The sequence below is a fragment of the Symphalangus syndactylus genome, chromosome 5 (assembly GCF_028878055.3).
Source record: "Symphalangus syndactylus isolate Jambi chromosome 5, NHGRI_mSymSyn1-v2.1_pri, whole genome shotgun sequence".
Lineage (NCBI taxonomy): Eukaryota > Metazoa > Chordata > Mammalia > Primates > Hylobatidae > Symphalangus > Symphalangus syndactylus.
This window is the reverse complement of record NC_072427.2, coordinates 22,013,395-22,032,982: the sequence shown is the minus strand read 5'-3', so window position 1 is coordinate 22,032,982 and position 19,588 is coordinate 22,013,395. Positions and strand designations below refer to the sequence as shown.

At 41.3% G+C, this 19,588-nt stretch overlaps 1 protein-coding gene, 2 long non-coding RNA genes and 1 other non-coding gene across 9 annotated transcripts in view; 2 read left to right on the top strand and 2 right to left on the bottom strand.

Moving 5' to 3' along the window:
• The window catches only part of FSD2 (fibronectin type III and SPRY domain containing 2), a 49,329-nt gene extending 43,475 nt beyond the window's left edge, over positions 1-5,854 (top strand). The window contains exons 12-13 of the mRNA XM_055277392.2: positions 2,236-2,412; positions 4,890-5,854. Of these exons, the coding sequence (XP_055133367.2) occupies positions 2,236-2,412; positions 4,890-5,139 (427 nt within the window). The 3' untranslated portion in view covers positions 5,140-5,854. The remainder of the gene's footprint in view (positions 1-2,235; positions 2,413-4,889) is intronic.
• LOC129482136 (uncharacterized) overlaps positions 1-11,827 on the bottom strand; it is a 58,437-nt gene extending 46,610 nt beyond the window's left edge. Inside the window, exons 1-4 of one of the 2 annotated variants that reach the window (XR_010120654.1) lie at positions 11,530-11,827; positions 10,014-10,169; positions 8,032-8,087; positions 7,879-7,914 (exon numbers count right to left, since the gene is read on the bottom strand). This is a non-coding gene — a long non-coding RNA (uncharacterized lncRNA). Of the gene's footprint in view, positions 1-7,609; positions 7,915-8,031; positions 8,088-10,013; positions 10,170-11,529 lie in introns of those variants that run through there. The other variant, XR_008657615.2, reaches the window with a different exon arrangement.
• Positions 8,745-8,871, bottom strand: LOC129483767 (small Cajal body-specific RNA 15). Its single transcript, XR_008658263.1, has one exon. It is a non-coding gene; the product is annotated as a small Cajal body-specific RNA 15 (non-coding RNA).
• A 101-nt stretch (positions 11,828-11,928) lies between the features above and the next one.
• Positions 11,929-19,588, top strand: part of LOC129482137 (uncharacterized) — a 35,159-nt gene continuing 27,499 nt past the window's right edge. For 3 of the 5 annotated variants that reach the window (XR_008657616.2, XR_010120656.1, XR_008657617.2), the window contains exon 1: positions 11,937-13,701. This is a non-coding gene — a long non-coding RNA (uncharacterized lncRNA). Of the gene's footprint in view, positions 13,702-19,588 lie in introns of all 5 variants that reach the window. The other 2 variants (XR_008657618.2, XR_010120655.1) reach the window with 2 other exon arrangements.

Below are 19,588 nucleotides of genomic sequence, written 5' to 3'. Positions count from 1 at the left end.
TCCTGGAAAAACACACACCTTAGATGAGGCCACTGCTACTTCACTCTTCCTTTGTGTGAATAAGAAAGCTCTCTGGGCAGACAAAGCCTCAAGCATCTTCAACTTCAATCCTTTGTTGTTACACTGAAAAGCTGTGAACCCAGTTTTTGGCTCTCTCCTTCTAAACCTCTGCCTAGGGGGTGTATTTCTAACATCTCACCATGAAATACAGGAGTTCTTTACACCCATTGTTTGATTCTTGGCTTTTGGGGATCCAGCCAAATTGAGTTAGAGAGTCCCATTTTAATATCCTGTTGCCAATATATCTGTTGCCCTGTGAAACACTGTGCTGTCCTGGGGGATAAAGAGATGAAGATACAGTCCCTACCCACCTAAGACTCAGATCTCAAGTTGGGGAGACGTGCGTGCAAAAGGCACACATATTAAAGGTAAGGTAGATTTATGGACAAAGCATTGTAGGAGTCCCAAGGACAAAGACTTGGAAGGACAAAAGCATGAAGGATAAATACGAGTTCTCTAGGCCAACAAGGCACATAATTGCTTTGTACATATACATATGAAAGAAGCCGGAAAGATAATGTTTGGAGAAATATAAGGAATTTGGTATGTCTGCAGTATAGGATCCATGAAGGGAAGAGGTGGAAGATGAGGCAGGAAAGTCGGAGAAAGTCCAATACACACACAAAGTTTGGATTTTATCCTCTATGTGGTGAGAATTATTGGAGGATTTAAAGCAGGGGAACAAGATCAGATTACATTTCAGAAAGATTCCAGTGCATGGTAGAACGTGAGCTGGGGAGGGAGAGGGAAAGGCAGAGGCAGATGGGAAACAAAGAGACCAGAGAGGAGACTATGGAGGGCTTGACTACGCGGCAGGGTGGGTGAGAGGAGCCAGGGAAGTCAACTGCTGTTGAGCACATAAAACCAACAAGGCTAGGTGGTCACCTGTTTAAAGGGCAACAGAGAGGGAGATGAGTCAGAGACTATCATATTGCCATATTTATAGAGTGCTTACCAAGTGCTAAATGTATTTCATCTCATGCAATCATCCTAACAGCCCTGTACTATTATCAATCCCAGTTGACGGATGAGAAAACTTAAAACACAGAGAAGTAACTTGCCCAAGAGTATAATGCTATTAAAGGTTGAAGCAGGAATCAAACTAGAAGGTGAGCTTGTAGCCACTACATTATTCCCGTCTTAGTTTTCCATCAAGGGGTTACCGGGTAGATAATGACTCTACTAACCAAAATGGAGATGTGAGAAGTATGTACCCCTCCCCACTACACCCTAAACTTTGGTAGATAAGAGGGGTGGGAATATGACTATTTCCATTTGGGACATTTGGAATTTGAAACAACAGGTGGAAATGTGAGTCTGGAGCTTGAAGCAGAGATGGCCTCATTTTATAGGTGAGGTAACCGAGGTAGAAGTTAACCAACATGCAACTTCCTTCCCAAAGCTTTGCTCGGGTAGTAAGAACTTGGGGTTTTGAAAGTAGAGAGAAAATTTTAAACTGAACAAGTCTTTCTAGGGATGTTGAGGGCTATATATATTTTGGTTAATGTAGGAGTCTCCTGAAGAGGGTAGAACATTCACTTTGGAGATACTAATATAATTTGATTTTCACTGAAAACCTTCCTCTGTTGATACTTTGCTGATGTAGAACAGAACATAACTCTAATCTTTGTCAGTATAATTGTTCCCAGTGCAACCTTGGAGGTAGATTTTAATGATCTGTGAGAAATCTGCTATCTTGTTCTTCTTGGGCTGGCCTCTGAATTCTTGTCTTCCACCAGGAGTCATCCCTAACATGATGGCTACCTCAAAGGCCTTCCATGTTCATTTAGTACCATAAGCAATGGTGGTGAACTTCAAGCTTATGGTTCCCTTAACCGTGCTGTGTTGTGTATTTTCAACCCTTTTCTTTTTTTATGAACAAGTGAACCAAACCTTTTTCTACAAAAGCCCCATTTTAAAGAGCAAACAAAACTTGTTCTGTTGGTTTAGTGCCTCCTCCTCTCCCATTACCAAACAGTATCATAATCTCTAATCTTCAGCATCAGCCCACTGAGCTTTGAGAGCTAAGGGTGCTTTAAAAGTTAAGCATCCAGAAGCACCTACCACCACATTCGTAGACCACCGACTGATTGATCCCAGCAACTGGCGTCACTGACCTGCACAGCCAGGCTTGGGGCACCCCAGATCACACATGCTTCCACTTTCTAAAACCAGGTGTGTTGCTGTCATGGGAAATCTAATTCCAGTCCGAGGGCACCATTACTGGGAGGTGGAGGTGGATGAGCATTTGGACTACACAGTTGGTGTGGCCTTTGAAGATGTCCCTAAACAGGAGGATCTGGGAGTAAATTGCCTCTCCTGGTGCATGAGGCACACATTTGCATCATCAAGGTAAAGTAAAATCTGGATACTCACAATTAAAATTTGCTTTTGAAAGATTACAGCAAGACCTTTTCACTAGCAATAATTAAGACACACGTTATGTTTTACAAATATTCTAAGACATTTCAGGAGTTGCTGCCAGCCACTTTCCCTAAAGTCCAAGTAAGAGGAGAAAGAACAGCTTTTCTCTGAGCTAAAAATAGCTAAAATTTATGGAGAATTATGTGCCAAGTACTCTTACATGCATTATCTCATTTACTTCTCACAATTGTGTTATCTCATTTTAAAAATCAGAATGCTGGGTACGGTGGTGTGCACCTGTAGTCCCAGCTACTCAGGAGTGAGGTGGGAGTATTGTTTGAGCCCTGGACTTCAAGGCCAGCTTGGGCAACATAGCAAGACCCCGTCTCTAAAAAAAATAAATAAATAAACAAAAATAAAAGAATAAAAAGAAGACCACACCTCACAGCAATTAGATAATCCAAACCACATGGATTTGGAACTTGGATTCAAACTCAAGCAGTCTGGCTCCAAAGATTTCATTCCTAACCACTTAAGTGATTGATTTTTCATTTCTGTTCACCTTTAGTATTAAGCCAATAGTTTGCTTTGAAGCCCCAGTTCCATCTTTTTAAGTAAATGTGGGCAAGAGGCTTAGTAGTTATGGCTAATTCTGGTTTGCTCCTGCTGCTGGGCACTCTGTCTTTATACAAGGAGTAGTTCCGTATAGTGGGGAAAAAAAAGTCTCATGAAGCCCAGGCCAATGAATAAACTTTCAGACTTAGAAGGCCATGCTTACAACCTTCCTTCACCTCAAAAACTGAAAAACAAGACCCCACACTGCTTTCCTATCATACCTTATAAAATGGGGCCTCTGACCCTCCTTGGTTTGATGAATCCTATTAATGTTTATCCAATGTTCTCTGCCCACGATCTTCTATCATGGTTATTTACACATTATGTGTCATGCCCAAGCATAAGTGGGAAGACCAACTTCCCCCCGATAATAGATGAAGACTCTAATGAAATCTACTAAACCTCACACCCAGTTTGGGAAATCCAAGAATTACCATACACTGAGGCAGATCCTTTATTTGGGGATTCTGCCTGAAGTAAGACTAAAGATCAAAGTCTGTTCTTTAGAAAGGCAAGAACAAGGGGCAGAGTAAAACTAAGGGAGCATAAAGAAAGCCTAGAAGTCCGTGTGTAGGGGGAGGAATAACGGGGGTAAGAAGACAGAATAGAAGAGGGGTGGAAACAGAAGAATGACAAAGGAAGGGCAAAAGCTACAGGCCAAATGCTAGAGCCAAGCCAGTTTCTTACAGATGTAGAGGTGTGTGTGTGTGTGTGTGTGTGCGCGCGCACGTTACAAGTGGAGAATGAAGGTAAGGTATCCTAGGATAAGGTCTCCTAGCAGACTTGCATTTTTGGCTCATAGTATTAGACTCTATTGGTGGTAGCAGAGAAAGTAGAGGAAAGGACTCATATAGCTTCTGGCAGCTGCTTAGTTAAAATAAGGTGAAATGGGCTAGAGACAGGCAGGCTTCCTCTGACACGTTTAGATCATATTCCAAGTGCTTATCCCAGTAGCCTAGACTAGCCTGTTGGAGAGCTCTTCAAATATCTGTAGGTAGCAGGGTTAGGAAATTCCTGTGACAGGTTTTGATCTCTGCCATTTTTCAAAGTACACAGGATGCAGAGCATGGATAGTGATATAATATTGATTGGTAACAGGCCCACTGGCTACCCACTCAATTTGAAAGTTTAAGAACTGGAGTAACTGTGCATAGAAGAGCTTATACCAAGAGGCCCATTTTATCACATGGAAAATCACAAGGTTCCCCATTTCAAATGTCTAATCCAAATTTTAAAAACATGTTCTATTCTTATGCTAGTTTAGATGCAAGAGAGTTCAGGATGCTATAGGTAAATTTCTTAGGTTAAGAGATTGCTAGAGAAAAAATGATGTTTGAAAAATGTTTCGGCCAGGAGCAGTGGCTCACACCTGTAATCCCAGCACTTTGGGAGGCCAAGGCAGGCGGACCGCCTGAGCTCAGGAGTTCGAGACCAGCCTGGGCAACACAGTGAAACCCTGTCTCTACTAAAAATACAAAAATTAGCCGGGCTTGGTAGTGCACGCCTGTAATCCCAGCTACTCAGGAGGCTAAGGCAGGGGAATCGCTTGAATCCAGGAGGCCGAGGTTGCAGTGAGCCGAGATTGCGCCACTGCACTCCAGCCTGGGTGACAGAGCGAGACTCTGTCTTAAAAAAAAAAAAAAAAAAAAAGAAAACGTTTCTTAGGACAAATTTTAGAAAAGAGATAGTTTAGAGAATATAGTTTTAGAAATGGCTTGTCACTTTGGTAGTCATTTAATACTAGAAAATAGCAAAATCACAGGACTATGAATAAAATTAGTATGAAATGTTCTATAAATAGTCAATCTATAGAATTACTGAAACTTTATTATGTCAAATTTAATTTTCAGGCATAAGTATGAATTTCTGCACAACAGAACAACTCCAGATCTAAGAATAACAGTTCCACCAAAGAAGATTGGCATTCTATTAGACTATGAAAATTCAAAGTTGTCATTTTTCAATGTGGACCTTTCTCAGCATCTATATACATTTAGTTGTCAGCTTCACGAATTTGTGCATCCCTGTTTTTCTTTGGAAAAGCCTGGGTGTCTAAAAGTACATAATGGCATTTCAATGCCAAAACATGTCACTTTCTAGTAGAACATTCTGATGTCCAGTTTCCTGTCTTCCATGCCTACCCCTCTCGCAGCCACTCACGCCTTAGCTGGCTGAACCGGCATTTAAGCACCATGTACCCAGCACAATTTATGGCTCATGCTATTATCTGACAGACTGGTGTGCTGGTGCTCATTTCACCCAACCTGGATTCTAGTCCTGTGTGCTGCTACCTGTGTGCTGCTAGGATAGTCATTACCAGGCCCAGCTGTAACATAAAGGCTCAGACTAAATGAACTCAAAAGTCTTTAAAGCTGTCAAACTGTATTTGTGTATATGCAAAATATCTTGAGTTTCCAGGACCTAGAGAGCTTGGGAGAGGAGGAGGGTAGTCTTAATGGCTCCAGCAGCACCAGTACATCCATGCACTTCATGAGTCAGCCAAGAATACACTTGAGAAGGTGAGAGGCTGTCTGTAGAGAACCAGGGAAGCTGTGTGCCCTTCTCAATGTCTTCTACCCTCGTTTTCCCAATAGTGAGCAGCACTGTGGTGAGGTCTCTTCCACTGTGTACTTTATATAATACCCTGTTCCACTCTTACACAGTATGCACCACTCTCTAATTTTGAAATTACCTCTATAATGCCTAATTCCATGAAGGGAGGGACAGTGCCTGTTTTGTTCATTGCTAGATCACCAAGGGCTAACACATAACAGCTGTCACCAAGTATTTGTTGAATAAATTAGTATCTTCTTCAGCCACTGCTCTTTGGCCTCTTACTGCTCTCCATGTGAAGGATGGCAGGGCTCTTTCAAAACTATAGCAAAGGGCCTATGGCCAAGAAATGGGAAAAAACCTAAAATGGAGGCAGCGTGAAAGAACAGAAGGGCATCTGTGGCATATTAGCAAATGCGCAACAATTTTTTAAAAGAAATTAACAGCCCACCAAAGGGCAAAGCTGAGCACGGGAAGGAAGACTGATCTCTAGCTAGGCAGCTTTCAGGCATCCTGCCTCACTGCCCCCAGGACATTCTGTGAGCTCAATGCCCAACTCCATCAGCTACATTCCTGGTTCTCCCATTCAAGTTTCCAGTTGCCACTTAAGCTCTGCACACATAGCATTTTCAAAGCTTGTGAATGAAGCTGCAGAATAATTCCATTTGTGAAGCAATTACAATTCAGTATCATGTCCCACAGATGCCTCTAAACCCAGATATGCCCTAATCTCATCATTTAAGGTTTTGTGTTTAAAAAAACAAAAGTCCAATTTTATGTTTTCTGGAGAAACCCCATCTCTACTAAAAATACAAAAAATTAGCCAGGCATGGTGGTGGGCGCCTGTAATCCCAGCTACTCGGGAGGCTGAGACAGGAGAATTGCTTGAACCCAGGGGCAGAGGCTGCAGTGAGCCGAGATTGTGCCACTGCACTCCAGCCTTGGCAACAAGAGCGAAACTCTGTCTCAAAAATAAACAAACAAACAAAAAACCTCTGATGTTTTCCAGCACATGCAAAGTCTGACAAACTGAAAGACTCTCATCTCCTACTAAACTCTGCCTACTGGTATAAATGGCAGCTCAGATTCCTGAATTAACAATTCACACTGACAATTTAATAACTCGTTATAAACACACACACCTATCCTGCCAAGCTGGACTGTCTACTCTGAAACAAGGGACAGCAGATGTAAGCACAGAAATAGTTTGTTATAAACAATTAAAAGATACATATTATGTATATTTAACAATGTTCTTGGCCGGGTGCGGCGGCTCACACCTGTAATCTCAGCACTTTGGGAGGCCGAGGCGGGTGGATCACAAGGTCAGGAGATTGAGACCATCCTGGCTAATACGGTGAAACCCCGTCTCTACTAAAAATACAAAAAATTAGCCAGGCCTGGTGGCAGGCGCCTGTAGTCCCAGCTACCTGGGAGGCTGAGGCAGGAAAATGGTGTGAACCCAGGAGGTGGAGCTTGCAATGAGCCGAGATGGCACCACTGCACTCCAGCCTGGGCGACAGATCAAGACTCCATCTCAAAAAAAAAAAAAAAAAAAAAAGTTCTCAGCTACTGAAATAGAAACTATTAAGTAAGAAACAGGATATCACAGAGAAGGCAAGTTTGAATTCAGGGTTCTAATAGGCTTTATGGAATACTACACGTTTTTTTTTTTTTTTTTTTGAGACGGAGTCTTGCTGTGTCACCCAGGCTGGAGTGCAGTGGCGCGATCTCGGCTCACTGCAAGCTCCGCCTCCCGGGTTCAGGCCATTCTCCTGCCTCAGCCTCCCGAGGAGCTGGGACTACAGGCGCCCGCCAACACGCCCGGCTAATTTTTTGTATTTTTAGTAGAGACAGGGTTTCACCGTGTTAGCCAGGATGGTCTCGATCTCCTGACCTCGTGATCCGCCCGCCTCGGCCTCCCAAAGTGCTGGGATTACAGGCTTGAGCCACTGCGCCCGGCCTACTACACATGTTAATATGAACACGGATAAATGGATTAAAAACTCAACACCTATAAAGTTTTAATTAAATTTTTATTTGACCAAGAAAAAACTGTCTAGAATTGTCTGACATTTAAAATCCACTTAAAGCAGATTAGCAACTTCTAGTATCAAATTATTCAGCATTAAGAGCCTTTGTTGAAACATCTTTCTCATTTATTTAGAAGAAAAACATCTAGAACAGAACCAAGCAAAACTTTTGTATTTTTGTAAAAAAATCTCAATTCCTGAAACTACTATAAACAATGTACTGAAACTGTATTCAGCAAGGGACAGGATTTACCTCAAGGCCATGTTCACCTGCAACCTGCTGATAAGTCTGTTAAAAAACAAAGCAAAAAAGGAGTTTTTAAAAATTAGACCACTGTAGCCACAATCCCTAACACTGGACAGTTAAAACAAAAAATATCAAAATCTGTTCTTTTCTTAGCTTTACCTGTATCACTTTATAACTCCTGAGAAAGTCATTCACATAAGCTGTGGCCTCCCCACCTTAACAAACGGGAAAAAGAATATGTAAAACCACCACAGAATCTTGGTGTAAACGAACATGGGTTTAGTAATATAGAGTACAGTATTCAGAATTTAAGGCACCCTTACAAGTCAGAATTGGTAAGTTGGTTTGAGACTTGCAATCTAAAATGACACTGATTTCTGATAAAATTAAATAACTTTTATTTAGAAAAGTGTGTTTAATAAATTACTTCCTGCTGGTTCAAATGACACACAATCACTTGTATACATCCAATAAGATATTTCTGAAGTGTATACTTGATCAAAAGTAAAAAGCAGAGCAAATGCATGGGCAGTGGGGCCTTTTTCTTAATACTTCTCATCCTCCAAAATCTGTTAAAATCATCATCTTCCACAACTCACACACTGGAAGCTGTCCACAGCACAATTCACTGTGATGTGGCATTCTGTAAATAAGACTGTATTGGTCTTGATGCAAGGAGGTTCAGCTACCAGACTGCACTATAAGAAAAGTCCTCTCCTCAACTTACCAAGACAACTTCTCCAATTTCTAGTCACCTTCCTATCAATTAGTAGAGCAAGATTCTCACATGTTCACTATGTCTTTCTCCAGTTTTCTCATCTATAAGTGTACTACTCCTATTTTCTATAGAAAGACAATGGAAAGTGTGTAATTGCTGTTGGTAGATAAGTAGGTCTTGAATTTATTTTGCAAACAAGACCTGTTCTATCTACCTTTTCATTTAGGAGGCTAAAAGCAGAGTCAGCTTGATTTCAAGGACTCTATTTTCTTAGTCTCCAGAAGAACATAACTTAATCCAGCTTTTAAAACACTGTCCTTTAACATGTCAAGATACTCAAAGATCATTTATAACTTCAAGCTATAGGAGATTAACTCTGTACATATGCTTGTTTCACTGTAACCAATGGTTAATTAATGCAAGAGAAAAGTTTGTTATTTGGAAAGAAGACCCCAGCTGGTCAGCCTCTTTTCTGTCATCAGGAGGTCCCCTGGAAGGAGTATGACTATGACCTGGGCACAACAACTGCCCCTAAGTTAGTACTTATTTTAGAGTTGCTACTGAACAGGTGGTGGTTCTTGTCAAGTGTATCACGTCTGACTACTTTACTGCTTGTTTTCTGCTATCACCAATTCCAGAAAAAAAAAAAATTAAGCCCAACTCACTAATTGATTGCTTTTTCATTTTCCCAGACTGTGACAGAATCATGGTTTTTAGCTCTATTTTCACCTTACTCAAATCCTGGAGGAGTTAAACTAACATTTATTTGAAATGTTACAAATTAGCCTGCAGCTGATTCAAACAACATGTAGTCACTCAGACATAGCCAATAAAAATATTTTGGTAGTATAAACTTGGATTCTAACCTTGCTGTCTTTCCTACTCTCATTCCTAAGTCTAAATGTTAGGTCTCTTGCTTGAAAGGAATTTAAGAGATGCCCTTAAATTCAAACAGACTGGATCGCAGAAAGGAATATAATCCATTCACTGGAAAGTACACAGCCAACAAAACTGAGATTTTCCAACTATGCACTGTAACAATGCAGAAACACAGTTTTAGAGATGGCTTTACTGGGTATATATATTGCTGCTGGTAGACCCATCTATTATTCTGCCACCCAGAAAGATTCTTACCCTCCTACTTCATTCCAAACATTCATTTAATTTAAAGGTGACAGGGAGAGGGAAGGAAAAAACAAGAAGCACGATCCAAAAGTAAGAACAGTACTCTGGAGAAAGGTAAAAGATACTCAACACTGTTTTTTGTACCATTTACGATTTATAAATCAGCCACAGAGTCCTAGGCACCCAGAATGGACCTCCCCTTCCTTGTCTACCTAATGCCTGTATAGCTCCAAAATCACCTCTTGGAAACACTGCCTTATTCCTCCCCCTCCCAGGAGAGGTTAAGTGCCACACTCACCTCTTTTAGATTACTTAAGTGGCTATACTGCAATCATTGACTTGTGTCTGCTCCACTTGACTATAAGCAAATTGAAGGCAGGGTTTGTGCCTTCATAATCTCTCAATGATCCGAAGATGGAAATAACTGCTTTGTGCTTTCAGGGAGCTCATATAGCTGCAAAGAGAAAAAAGACATCAAATTATCTTCCAAATCAAAGGAAAAGCCTCTTTATTAGAAAGCAAAGCAGCTTTCAAATTTGTGTGTGCCTGGGGAGTAGAAGGAAACATTAAAAATATGAACCTGCCGGGCCTGGTGGCTCATGCCTGTAATCCCAACACTTTGGGAGGCCAAGACGGGCAGATCACCTGAGGTCAGGAGTTCGAGACCAGCCTAGCCAACATGATGAAACCCCGTCTCTACTAAAAATACAAAAATTAGCCGGGCATGGTGGCACGGACCTGTAATCCCAGCTACTTGGGAGGCTGAGGCAGGAAAATCGCTTGAACCCAGGAGAGGGAGGCTATTCATGGCTTCCCCACAATGAACATCTGGTTGAATGAGCTCCTCAGTACTTCAGATATCCCCTATGTGATGTGAACAGTTTTTCAATATTTGCTAATGTATGGTTTTCTGGGCCTCAGGCTCACTTACTTTCTTCACAGGCTTGCCACTTTCCTACAACACATTTCCATTTCATAACATGAGAGAGATGACTGCAGTAATGCACAAGACACTTAAGCCACACAAGCACCAAATGTAAGATTACTTAAAACAGCTGAGGTTTGACTGCAGTGCACTCTACAGAATCAGTTTTCTAGGGTGAGCACATAGCTTGTTCACTGAACCCCAGGCCGTTCTGTGTAAATGTATGTAACAGGCAATGAAAGTTCCTTATTCACATATTGTTACTACACATTTGTTGCTAAAAGGGAAATGACAGAAGCGACGTGACAGACTCATCTCCATCTATAAACTATGGAAGATGTAGATGACTGACACAGTTCTAACTCCTAACACACACAGATTTTGCCTTTCACGGATTTATACTGTATGTAGACGTACATTACCACCCTCTTCACTCCTCCTTGCAACTCCCCATCAACCTCGTAAAAAAAGACGAATTGTCTAGCAATGGAAAGAAACAGTATGGTGTAGAACAAATAATTCCGGGCTGAAAATGAAGAAATCGCGCTTTCACTCACGGCTCTGTTATTAACAAGCTGTATAATTTTCGGCCTATCTCCCCTCATCATGCTTCAGTTTAAGCTAAAAGGAGGGAGATGACCAAGATGGTTTTGCTCTGCTTCTGACACCAAATGACTGCCAGCAGATTCAGGAAGCTTAAGAATTAGCAACTCCGTGTGTGTGTTCTAAAATTAATGCAACAGGTGCTGCTGCCTCCAGCAGGCGTCACCGATTCAGAATGTATGGGTTCTCGCAGGCCCTTATGGGACACAGGACAGCATAACCTATGTGAAAACTGTAAACTTCAGTCTGGTGAATGCATACTTCTCTTTTCCGCATTTATACTAACCTCAGCTCCGTGGGCTACCAAGCTCGTTCTTCAAATGAGGTGGAGAAATGTAAGCGCGATGAATGAGGCCCAGGTCGCTGGTGGCGCTGAACCCCCAAAAGATACAGCGACAGATGCAAAGACTCCTCACCTCTACTCCCGTTCCCAGCCGCATCCTCTGAAACCTGATACGCCTGCCTGCCTACCAGGACGCTGCTGTCACTGGCTCTGCTGGGTGGCCAGAGACACGACTTACTCCACGCGACAGCCCCTTCAACGTCCCACCTTCCTAGTAAATCCCCTCTCCTTCCGGCGGAAAAGCCCTTCTCGTTTCCTGTGCGTGAGAGGAAGTCCCGCCCCACGCACCAGCGTGATCTTACTGGATGCGCCGAGGAGCTTCGCGCAGGCTCAGAACCGATCAGGTAGTTGACGTTATCCAGGAGAGTCGCGTTGGACTCAGGGAAGGCCTGCACAGGATTCGGTTGTTGCTGGGTCCGAAGGCGGTAGGGAGTGGAGAGAGGGCCGGGAGTCGCTCAGCGGGGTCTGGGAGAACGACTTGCAGATTCACATCTCCTCCGCCCGCGGATGTCCTCCGGGGAATTGAGGCTTCCTTCCTCAGCTGCCCTTGTTTCTCTCTTTGCTCCCGCTGCCTCTTGTTGTATTTGGTTTCTTACTATTTATGTAGCCTCATTGCTTGCGGTTATAATGGCCACCACTTTACTGAGCATTCACTGTACAAGCATCTCGCAGCAGGTGCTCATAAGCGTCTGGCAATTCTTGGCCACTGCTGGAAGCCCAATCGTTCTTTTACCATGGAAGGGATTTGAGAGCCTACGTAATCCTGTACTCTAACATCCACATGGTACTCTCGGGGCTAGGGAGATAAAGTAGAAATTGAAATTGCCGTTATATTAGTTTTCTGAAGCTGCCATAACCAAGTACCGCACACTGGATAGCTTGAAACAACAGATACATTTTCTCGCTTTCTGGAGTCTAGAAGTCGGAAATCAAGATGTCAGTGGGGCCTTGCTTCTTCTGAGACTCTGAATAGAATCCTTCCTGCCTCTTCCTAGCTAATGGTGGGAGCCAGCAGTCATTGGTGTTCTTTGGCCTGTAGCTGCGTTACTCCATTCTTTTCTCTGTTATCAAATGGTATACTCCCTGGGTGTCTCTGTCTCTGTGTCTTTTATAGGGACACCAGTCCTGTTAGGTAAAAGGCTCACCTTACTCCAGTATGACCTGATCATGACTAATCACATCTGCAATGACACTCTTTCCAAATAAGGTCACATTTTGAGGTTCCAGGAAGGACATGAATTTTGAGGGCGACACTAACCAACCCAGTACAGCTGTTAAAGTTCTCAAGAAGTAGACAAACGAAGACTTGACAAATGTAGTACAAGTGGATTCAAATTCAGTTCAGTTTTATCTGAGTGTTCATAGACATTCGGGGTATCCCTTTAAAGGATGGGTAGGGGCCCGGCGTGGTGGCTCACGCCTGTAGTCCCAGCACTTTGGGAAGCCAAGGTGGGCGGATCAGTTGAGGTCAGGAGTTTGAGCCCAGCTTGGCCAACATGGCGAGACCCCACCTCTACTAAAAATACAAAAATTAGCCGGACGTGGTGACAGGTGCCTGCAGTCCCAGCTACTTGGGAGGCTGAGGCAGGAGAATCGCTTGAACCTGGGAGGTTGCAGTGAGCCGATATCGTGCCACCGCGCTCCAGCCTGGACAGCAGAGCAAGACTTGGTCTCTAAATAAATAAATAAAAAATACATGGTGGGTAAGATTTGAATGTGCCATCATAGACTGTCAGAGACAGCATTCTGGGCAAAAGAAATGTCACAGACAGGAAGCACGGGTTGAACTGTAAAATAAATTAGGTTAAAGCAGGAAAGATCTTCACTGCATGCTGAAGAGTTTGGAGCCTATTCTTTATATAAAATTAGGAGCAAATCAGCATGTTTCAGCAACTTAGTTGTGCTTTGAAGATTAATTTACCAGTTTGGGCCAAGCCTGCTTTGCATTTCTTGCTCCAGCTTAAGAAGTCTTAAATCGTATCATCTGAGCATAACGTGCTGTTTTCATCCTAGTGTCTCTGCTCATCCTGTCTCCTCTGCCTGGAATGCTGCCATGGAGCTACGTAACATTCACTTGTCCATTTTTTTTTGTCCTGGAAATTGTATTATAGCATGGTGAGTTGAGTGGGGAGAGAAAGTTCTTCAACTCATTTCACAGCATTAGTATCCCTGTAATACCAAAACGTGACAAAAAACACGAGAAAACTACAAGCCAAACTCAACGTAGATACAAAGCTCTAAAATAAAGTTCTATCAGGAACAAGAAAAGGTTTATCTCAGAAATGATTTAACATTAGGAAACCTGTTACTATAAATATTGTATTAATAGTTCAGAGGTTTAAAGCTACGTGATTATCTCAATAACAAAATATTTTTGAAAAATTCAATAGCTACTTTGACTTAAAAGAAAAATCTTTAAGCAAATGGGGAATGAATAGCAACTTGATAAAGGACACTTATCAGAAAGCTATAATAACCATCATACTAAATAAACAGAAGCATTCCCATTACTTTTAGGAAAAATGAGAATACTTTTACTGCTAATGTTCAACATGATGCTGGATTTTCTAGCCGATACAATAAAACAAGGAAAAGGCAAAAACATTAGGAAAGGAAGAAATGAAAATACTATTTTCAGAAAATGTAATTTTCTTTCTAGAAAATAGAATGCAAGGACAACCTACTAGATGGTACAGCAAGGTGGCTAAATAAATTAACGTCATAACTTACATTTTTTGTATATACCAGTAATGAAATAGAAAAAAGGGAACTCATCCAAAGGTGCCAAATGAAGTACCTATGACTACACTGATAAAAGATGTATGAGACTTATGGGAAAATATGAAATATCATTGAAAAATATTAACGACTTAAGTAAATGGATATTTCATGTTCCAGGATAGAAAATTTTAGTATTCTAAAGATATCAGTCTATTGTAAATTAATAAAAATTTGATATAGTGCCTATAAAATATTAATATTATACTAATAGGATCTTTCCAAATAACTCTATTTGGTCAAAGTATATTATTATTTTGACACACTATTAGGTTTCATTATTTATTTAGGATGTTTATTTAGAATGAGTGATATTGGTACATAGGAGGTTTTTGTACTATATTAATTAGCTATTGATACTTAAAGTTATACTAGATTTCTTAAATTTATTTGTATTTCATATTTGCCTATGGTCTGAAATAATTTAACTTTAGAATGATCTGCTCTTTTAAGGATGCAGAACTCAGTTATGAAATTATTATATAGTATTATATGGTGTGTTTTAAACCATGTAGTCTACTCTCTTCTGTGGTAATTGGACTATTCAACTTCTCTACTTTTTCTGGGATCAATTATGACAATTTATATTGTGTTTAAAGTCATTAATCACAAGTGGGTTTTGGATTTTGTGAAATACTGTTGCTGCATCTATAGTCATGATTATGGGATTTTTCTTCTTTAGCTTGTTGATGTGATGATGGGTTACCTTCATTGATGTTTGAATGTTGAACTAGCTTTCCATACCTGGGATAAATCCCACTTGGTGATTGATATGGTTTGGCTCTGTGTCCCCACCCAAATTTCATCTTGAATTGTATTCCGATAATTCCCATGTGTTGTGGGAGGGACCCGGTGGGAGATAATTTGAATCATGTTGGTTCCCCCATACTGTTCTCATGGTAGTGAATAACTCTCATGAGATCTGATGGTTTTATCAGGGGTTTCTGCTTTTGCATCTTCCTCATTTTCTCTTGCTGCTGCCATATAAGAAGTGCCTTTCGCCTCCTGCCATGATTCTGAGGCCTCCCCAGCCATGTGGAACTCTAAGTCCAATTAAACCTCTTTTTCTTCCCAGTCTCAGGTATGTCTTTAACAGCAGTGTGAAAACAGACTAATACAGTAAAAGTGTATAATTCTTTTTCTACATTGTTGGATTAAATTTGCTAATGTTTTATTGAAGATTTTTGCATCTATGTTTATGAGAGATATTGGCCTGTCATTTTCTTTTCTTTGTCTGGTTTTGGTATTAGGGTGATGTGGGCCACCTAGAATTAGGAAAGCCAGGCACAGTGGGTCACACCCGTAATCCCAGCACTTTTGGAGGCTGAGGCGGGTGGATCACTTGAGGTCAAGAGTTTGAGACCAGCCTGACTGACATGGTGAAACCCCATCTCTACTAAAAATACAAAAATATTAGCCGGGCGTGATGGTGCGTGCCTGTAATCCCAGCTACTTGGGAGGCTGAGGCAGGAGAATTGCTTGATCCCGGGAGGTGGAGGTTGCAGTGAGCTGAGATGGCACCATTGCACTCCAACCTGGGTGACAAGAGCGAAAATCCATCTCAAAAAAAAAAAATTAGTAACGAAAGATTCTCTCTACTTCTATCTTTTGAAAGAGACTATAGATAATTTGCATAATTTCTTCCTTAAATGTTTCATAGAATTCACCAGTTAGACCGTTTGGACCTGGTACTTTCTGTTTCTGAAAGTCATCAATTATTGATTCCATTTTAAAAATAGATATAGGCCTATTCAGATTGTTTCTTCTTGTGTGAGTTTTGCCAGATTGTGTCTTTCAAGAAATTGGTCCATTTCATTTAGGCTATCAAATTTATGAGCGTAGAGTTTTTTTCTTGTTTTTGTTTTTGGGCATAGAGTTTTTATCACCCTTTTAATCTTCATGGGATCTGTAGTGACGTTCCCCTCTTTCATTTCTAATATTAGTAATTTATGCCTTCTCAATTTTTTTTGTAGTTAGATTACTAGAAGTGTTTTGCTTTTATTGCTTTTTTTCAAAAACAAGCTTTTTGGTTTCAATGATTTTTCTCTATTTTCTGTTTTAAATTTCACTGATTTCTGCTCTAATTTTTATTATTTGTTTTCTTCTACTTACTTTGTATTTAATTAACTCTTCTTTTTCTGTTTTCCTAAGGTGAAAGCTAAAATTGATTTTAGATCTTTCATTTTGTCTAATATATGCATTCAGTGGTGTTAATTTCCCTCTAATCACTGTTTTAACTGCTTCCCACAAATTTTGATTACGTTTTAACTTTCATTTAATTCAAAATATTTTTAAATTTCTCTTGAAATTTCTTCTTTGGCTCATATGTAAGTTAGAAATATATTGTTTAATCTCCAAATATTTTGAGATTTCTAAGTTATTTTTCCATTATTGATTTCTAGTTAAATTCCATTGTTGTCTGAGAGCAGACATTGTATAATTTCTATTCTCCTAAGTGGGTTAAAGTGTATTTTATGGCCCAAAATGTAGTCTCTCCTGGTGAATGTTCCCTATGAGCTTAAGAAAAATGTGTATTTTGCTGTTGTTAAATGAAGTTGTCTACAGATGTCAATATTATCCAGTTGATTGATGGTGTTGTTGAGTTCAACTGTGTCTTTACTGATTTTCTTCCTGCTGGATCTGTCTATTTCTGATAGCGATACGTTGAAATCTCCAACTATGACAGTGGATTCATCTGTTTTTCTTTACAGTTCTATCAGTTTTTACCTCACATATTTTGATATTATGTTGCTAGTCACATACACTTTAAGGACTGTTATGTCTTCTTGGAGAAATAACTTCTTAATCATTACATAATGCTTCTCTTTATCCCTGATAACTCCTCTTTTTTTTTTTTTTTTTTTTTGACTATGTCTTACTTTATTGCTCAGGCTGGAATGCAGTGGTGCAATCACAGCTCGTGGCTCACTACAGCCTTGACTTCTGGGGTCTGGTGATCCCCCTACCTCAGCCTCCTGAGTAGCTGGCACCACAGGCGTGCGCCACCATGCTCAGCTAATTTTTGTATTTTTAGTAGAGACAGGGTTTTGCCATGTTGCCCAGGCTGATCTTGAACTCCTGAGCTCAAGTGACTCACCTGCCTTGTCTTCCCAAAGTGCTGAGATTACAGGCCTGACCCACTGTGGCTGGCCTATCCCTGATAACTTTTCCTTCATTGAATTCTGCTCTGTCTGAAATTAATATAGCTATTCCTGCTTTCTTTCTTTCTTTTTTTGTTTTTTTTTTGAGACGGAGTCTCGCTCTGTCACCCAGGCTGGAGTGCAGTGGCATGATCTCGGCTCACTGCAAGCTCTGCCTCCCAGGTTCACGCCATTCTGCTGCCTCAGCCTCCTGAGTAGCTGGGACTACAGGCGCCTGTCACCATGCCCGGCTAATTTTTTGTATTTTGTTTAGTAGAGACGGGGTTTCACTGTGTTAGCCAGGGTGGTCTCGATCTCCTGACCTCGTGATCTGCCTGCCTCGGCCTCCCAAAGTGCTGGGATTACAGGTGTGAGCCACTGCACCTGGCCTCTTTCTTTTATTTATTTATTTTTTTTACTTGACATGGACTGCCTGAACATCCCACTGCTTTCTTTTGATTAGTGTTAACATGGTATATCTTTCTTTTTTACACATTTCCTCTTAATCTATATTTGTCTTTAAAGTGTGTTATTTTGTACACAATGTATAGTTGGATCTTTTTTTTTTAAATTTACTCTGACAATCTTTGTCTTTTAGGTGCATTTAAACCACTGATATTCAACGTGATTATTATTATTCTTTTTTGAGATAGTGTCTTACTCCCATTGCCCAGGCTGGAGTGCAGTGACATGATCTTGGCTCCCTGTACCCTTGACTTCCTGGGCTCAGGTGATTTCTGCCACCTCAGCCTCCCAAATAGCTGGGACTACAGGCACACTAAGTCCCATTAATTTTTTGTATTTATTTAGTAGAGACAGGGTTTTGCCATGTGGTCCAGGCTGGTCTCAAACTCCTGGGCTCAAGTGATCCACTTGCCTTAGCCTCCCAAAGTGCTGAGATTACAGGCATGAGCCACCATGCCCGGCCTCACAGTGATATAGTTGAATTAATATCTATCATATTTGTTACTGTTTTCTATTTGTTGCCCATCTTTTTTTTTGAGATGGAGTCTAGCTCTGTCGCCCAGACTGCAGTCTGCAGTGACATGATCTTGGCTCACTGCAACCTCCGCCTCCTGGGTTCAAGCAATTCTCCTGTCTCAGCCTCCCAAATAGCTGGGATTACAGGCACACACCACCACGCCTGGCTAATTTTTATATTTTTAGTAGAGATGGGGTTTCGCCATGTTGTCCAAGCTGGTCTCGAACTCCTGACCTCAGGTGATCCACCCACCTCAGCCTCCCAAAGTGCTGGATTATAAGTGTGAGCCACCACGCCTGGCTGCCCTTGTTCTTTATAACTATTTTTGTCTTCTACTTTTTTTCTGCCTTTCGTGGCTTTTTTTTTTTTTTTTTTTTTTTGAGACAGAGTCTTGCTCTGTCGCCCAGGCTGGAGTGCAGTGGCCCAATCTCAGCTCACCGCAATCTCCACCTCCCCAGGTTCAAGTGATTCTCCTGCCTCAGCCTCCCAAGTAGCTGGGACTACAGGCACATACCATGACGCCCGGCTAATTTTTGTATGTTTAGTGGAGACAGGGTTTTGTCATGTTGGCCAGACTGGTCTCAAACTCCTGACCTCAGATGATCCACCTGCCTTGGCCTCCCAAAGTGCTGGGATTATGGGCATGAACCACCATGCCCGGCCCTTTTTGTGGCTTTAACTGAGCCTTGTATGGAATCCCATTTTTATTCACTTGTTACCATATCACTTATACTTCTTTTTTTACTTTTTTTTTTTGGAGATGGAGTCTCACTCTGTCGCCCAGGCTAGAGGGCAGTGGCGCGGTCTTGGCTCACTGCAACCTCCACCTCCCAGGTTCAAGCGATTCTCCTGCCTCAGCCTCTCAAGTAGTTTGGATTATAGGCGCCTGCCACCATGCCTGGCTAATTTTTTGTATTTTTAATAGAGACAGGGTTTCAACATGTTGGCCAGGCTGGTCTTGAACTCCTGACCTCAGATGATCCACCCACCTCGGCCTCCCAAAGTGCTAAGATTACAGGCGTGAGCCACTGCACCCAGCCCCCTCTAGTTTCTTTCAGGATTTTTTTCTTTATCTTTGATTTTCTGTAGTTTGAAAATTATA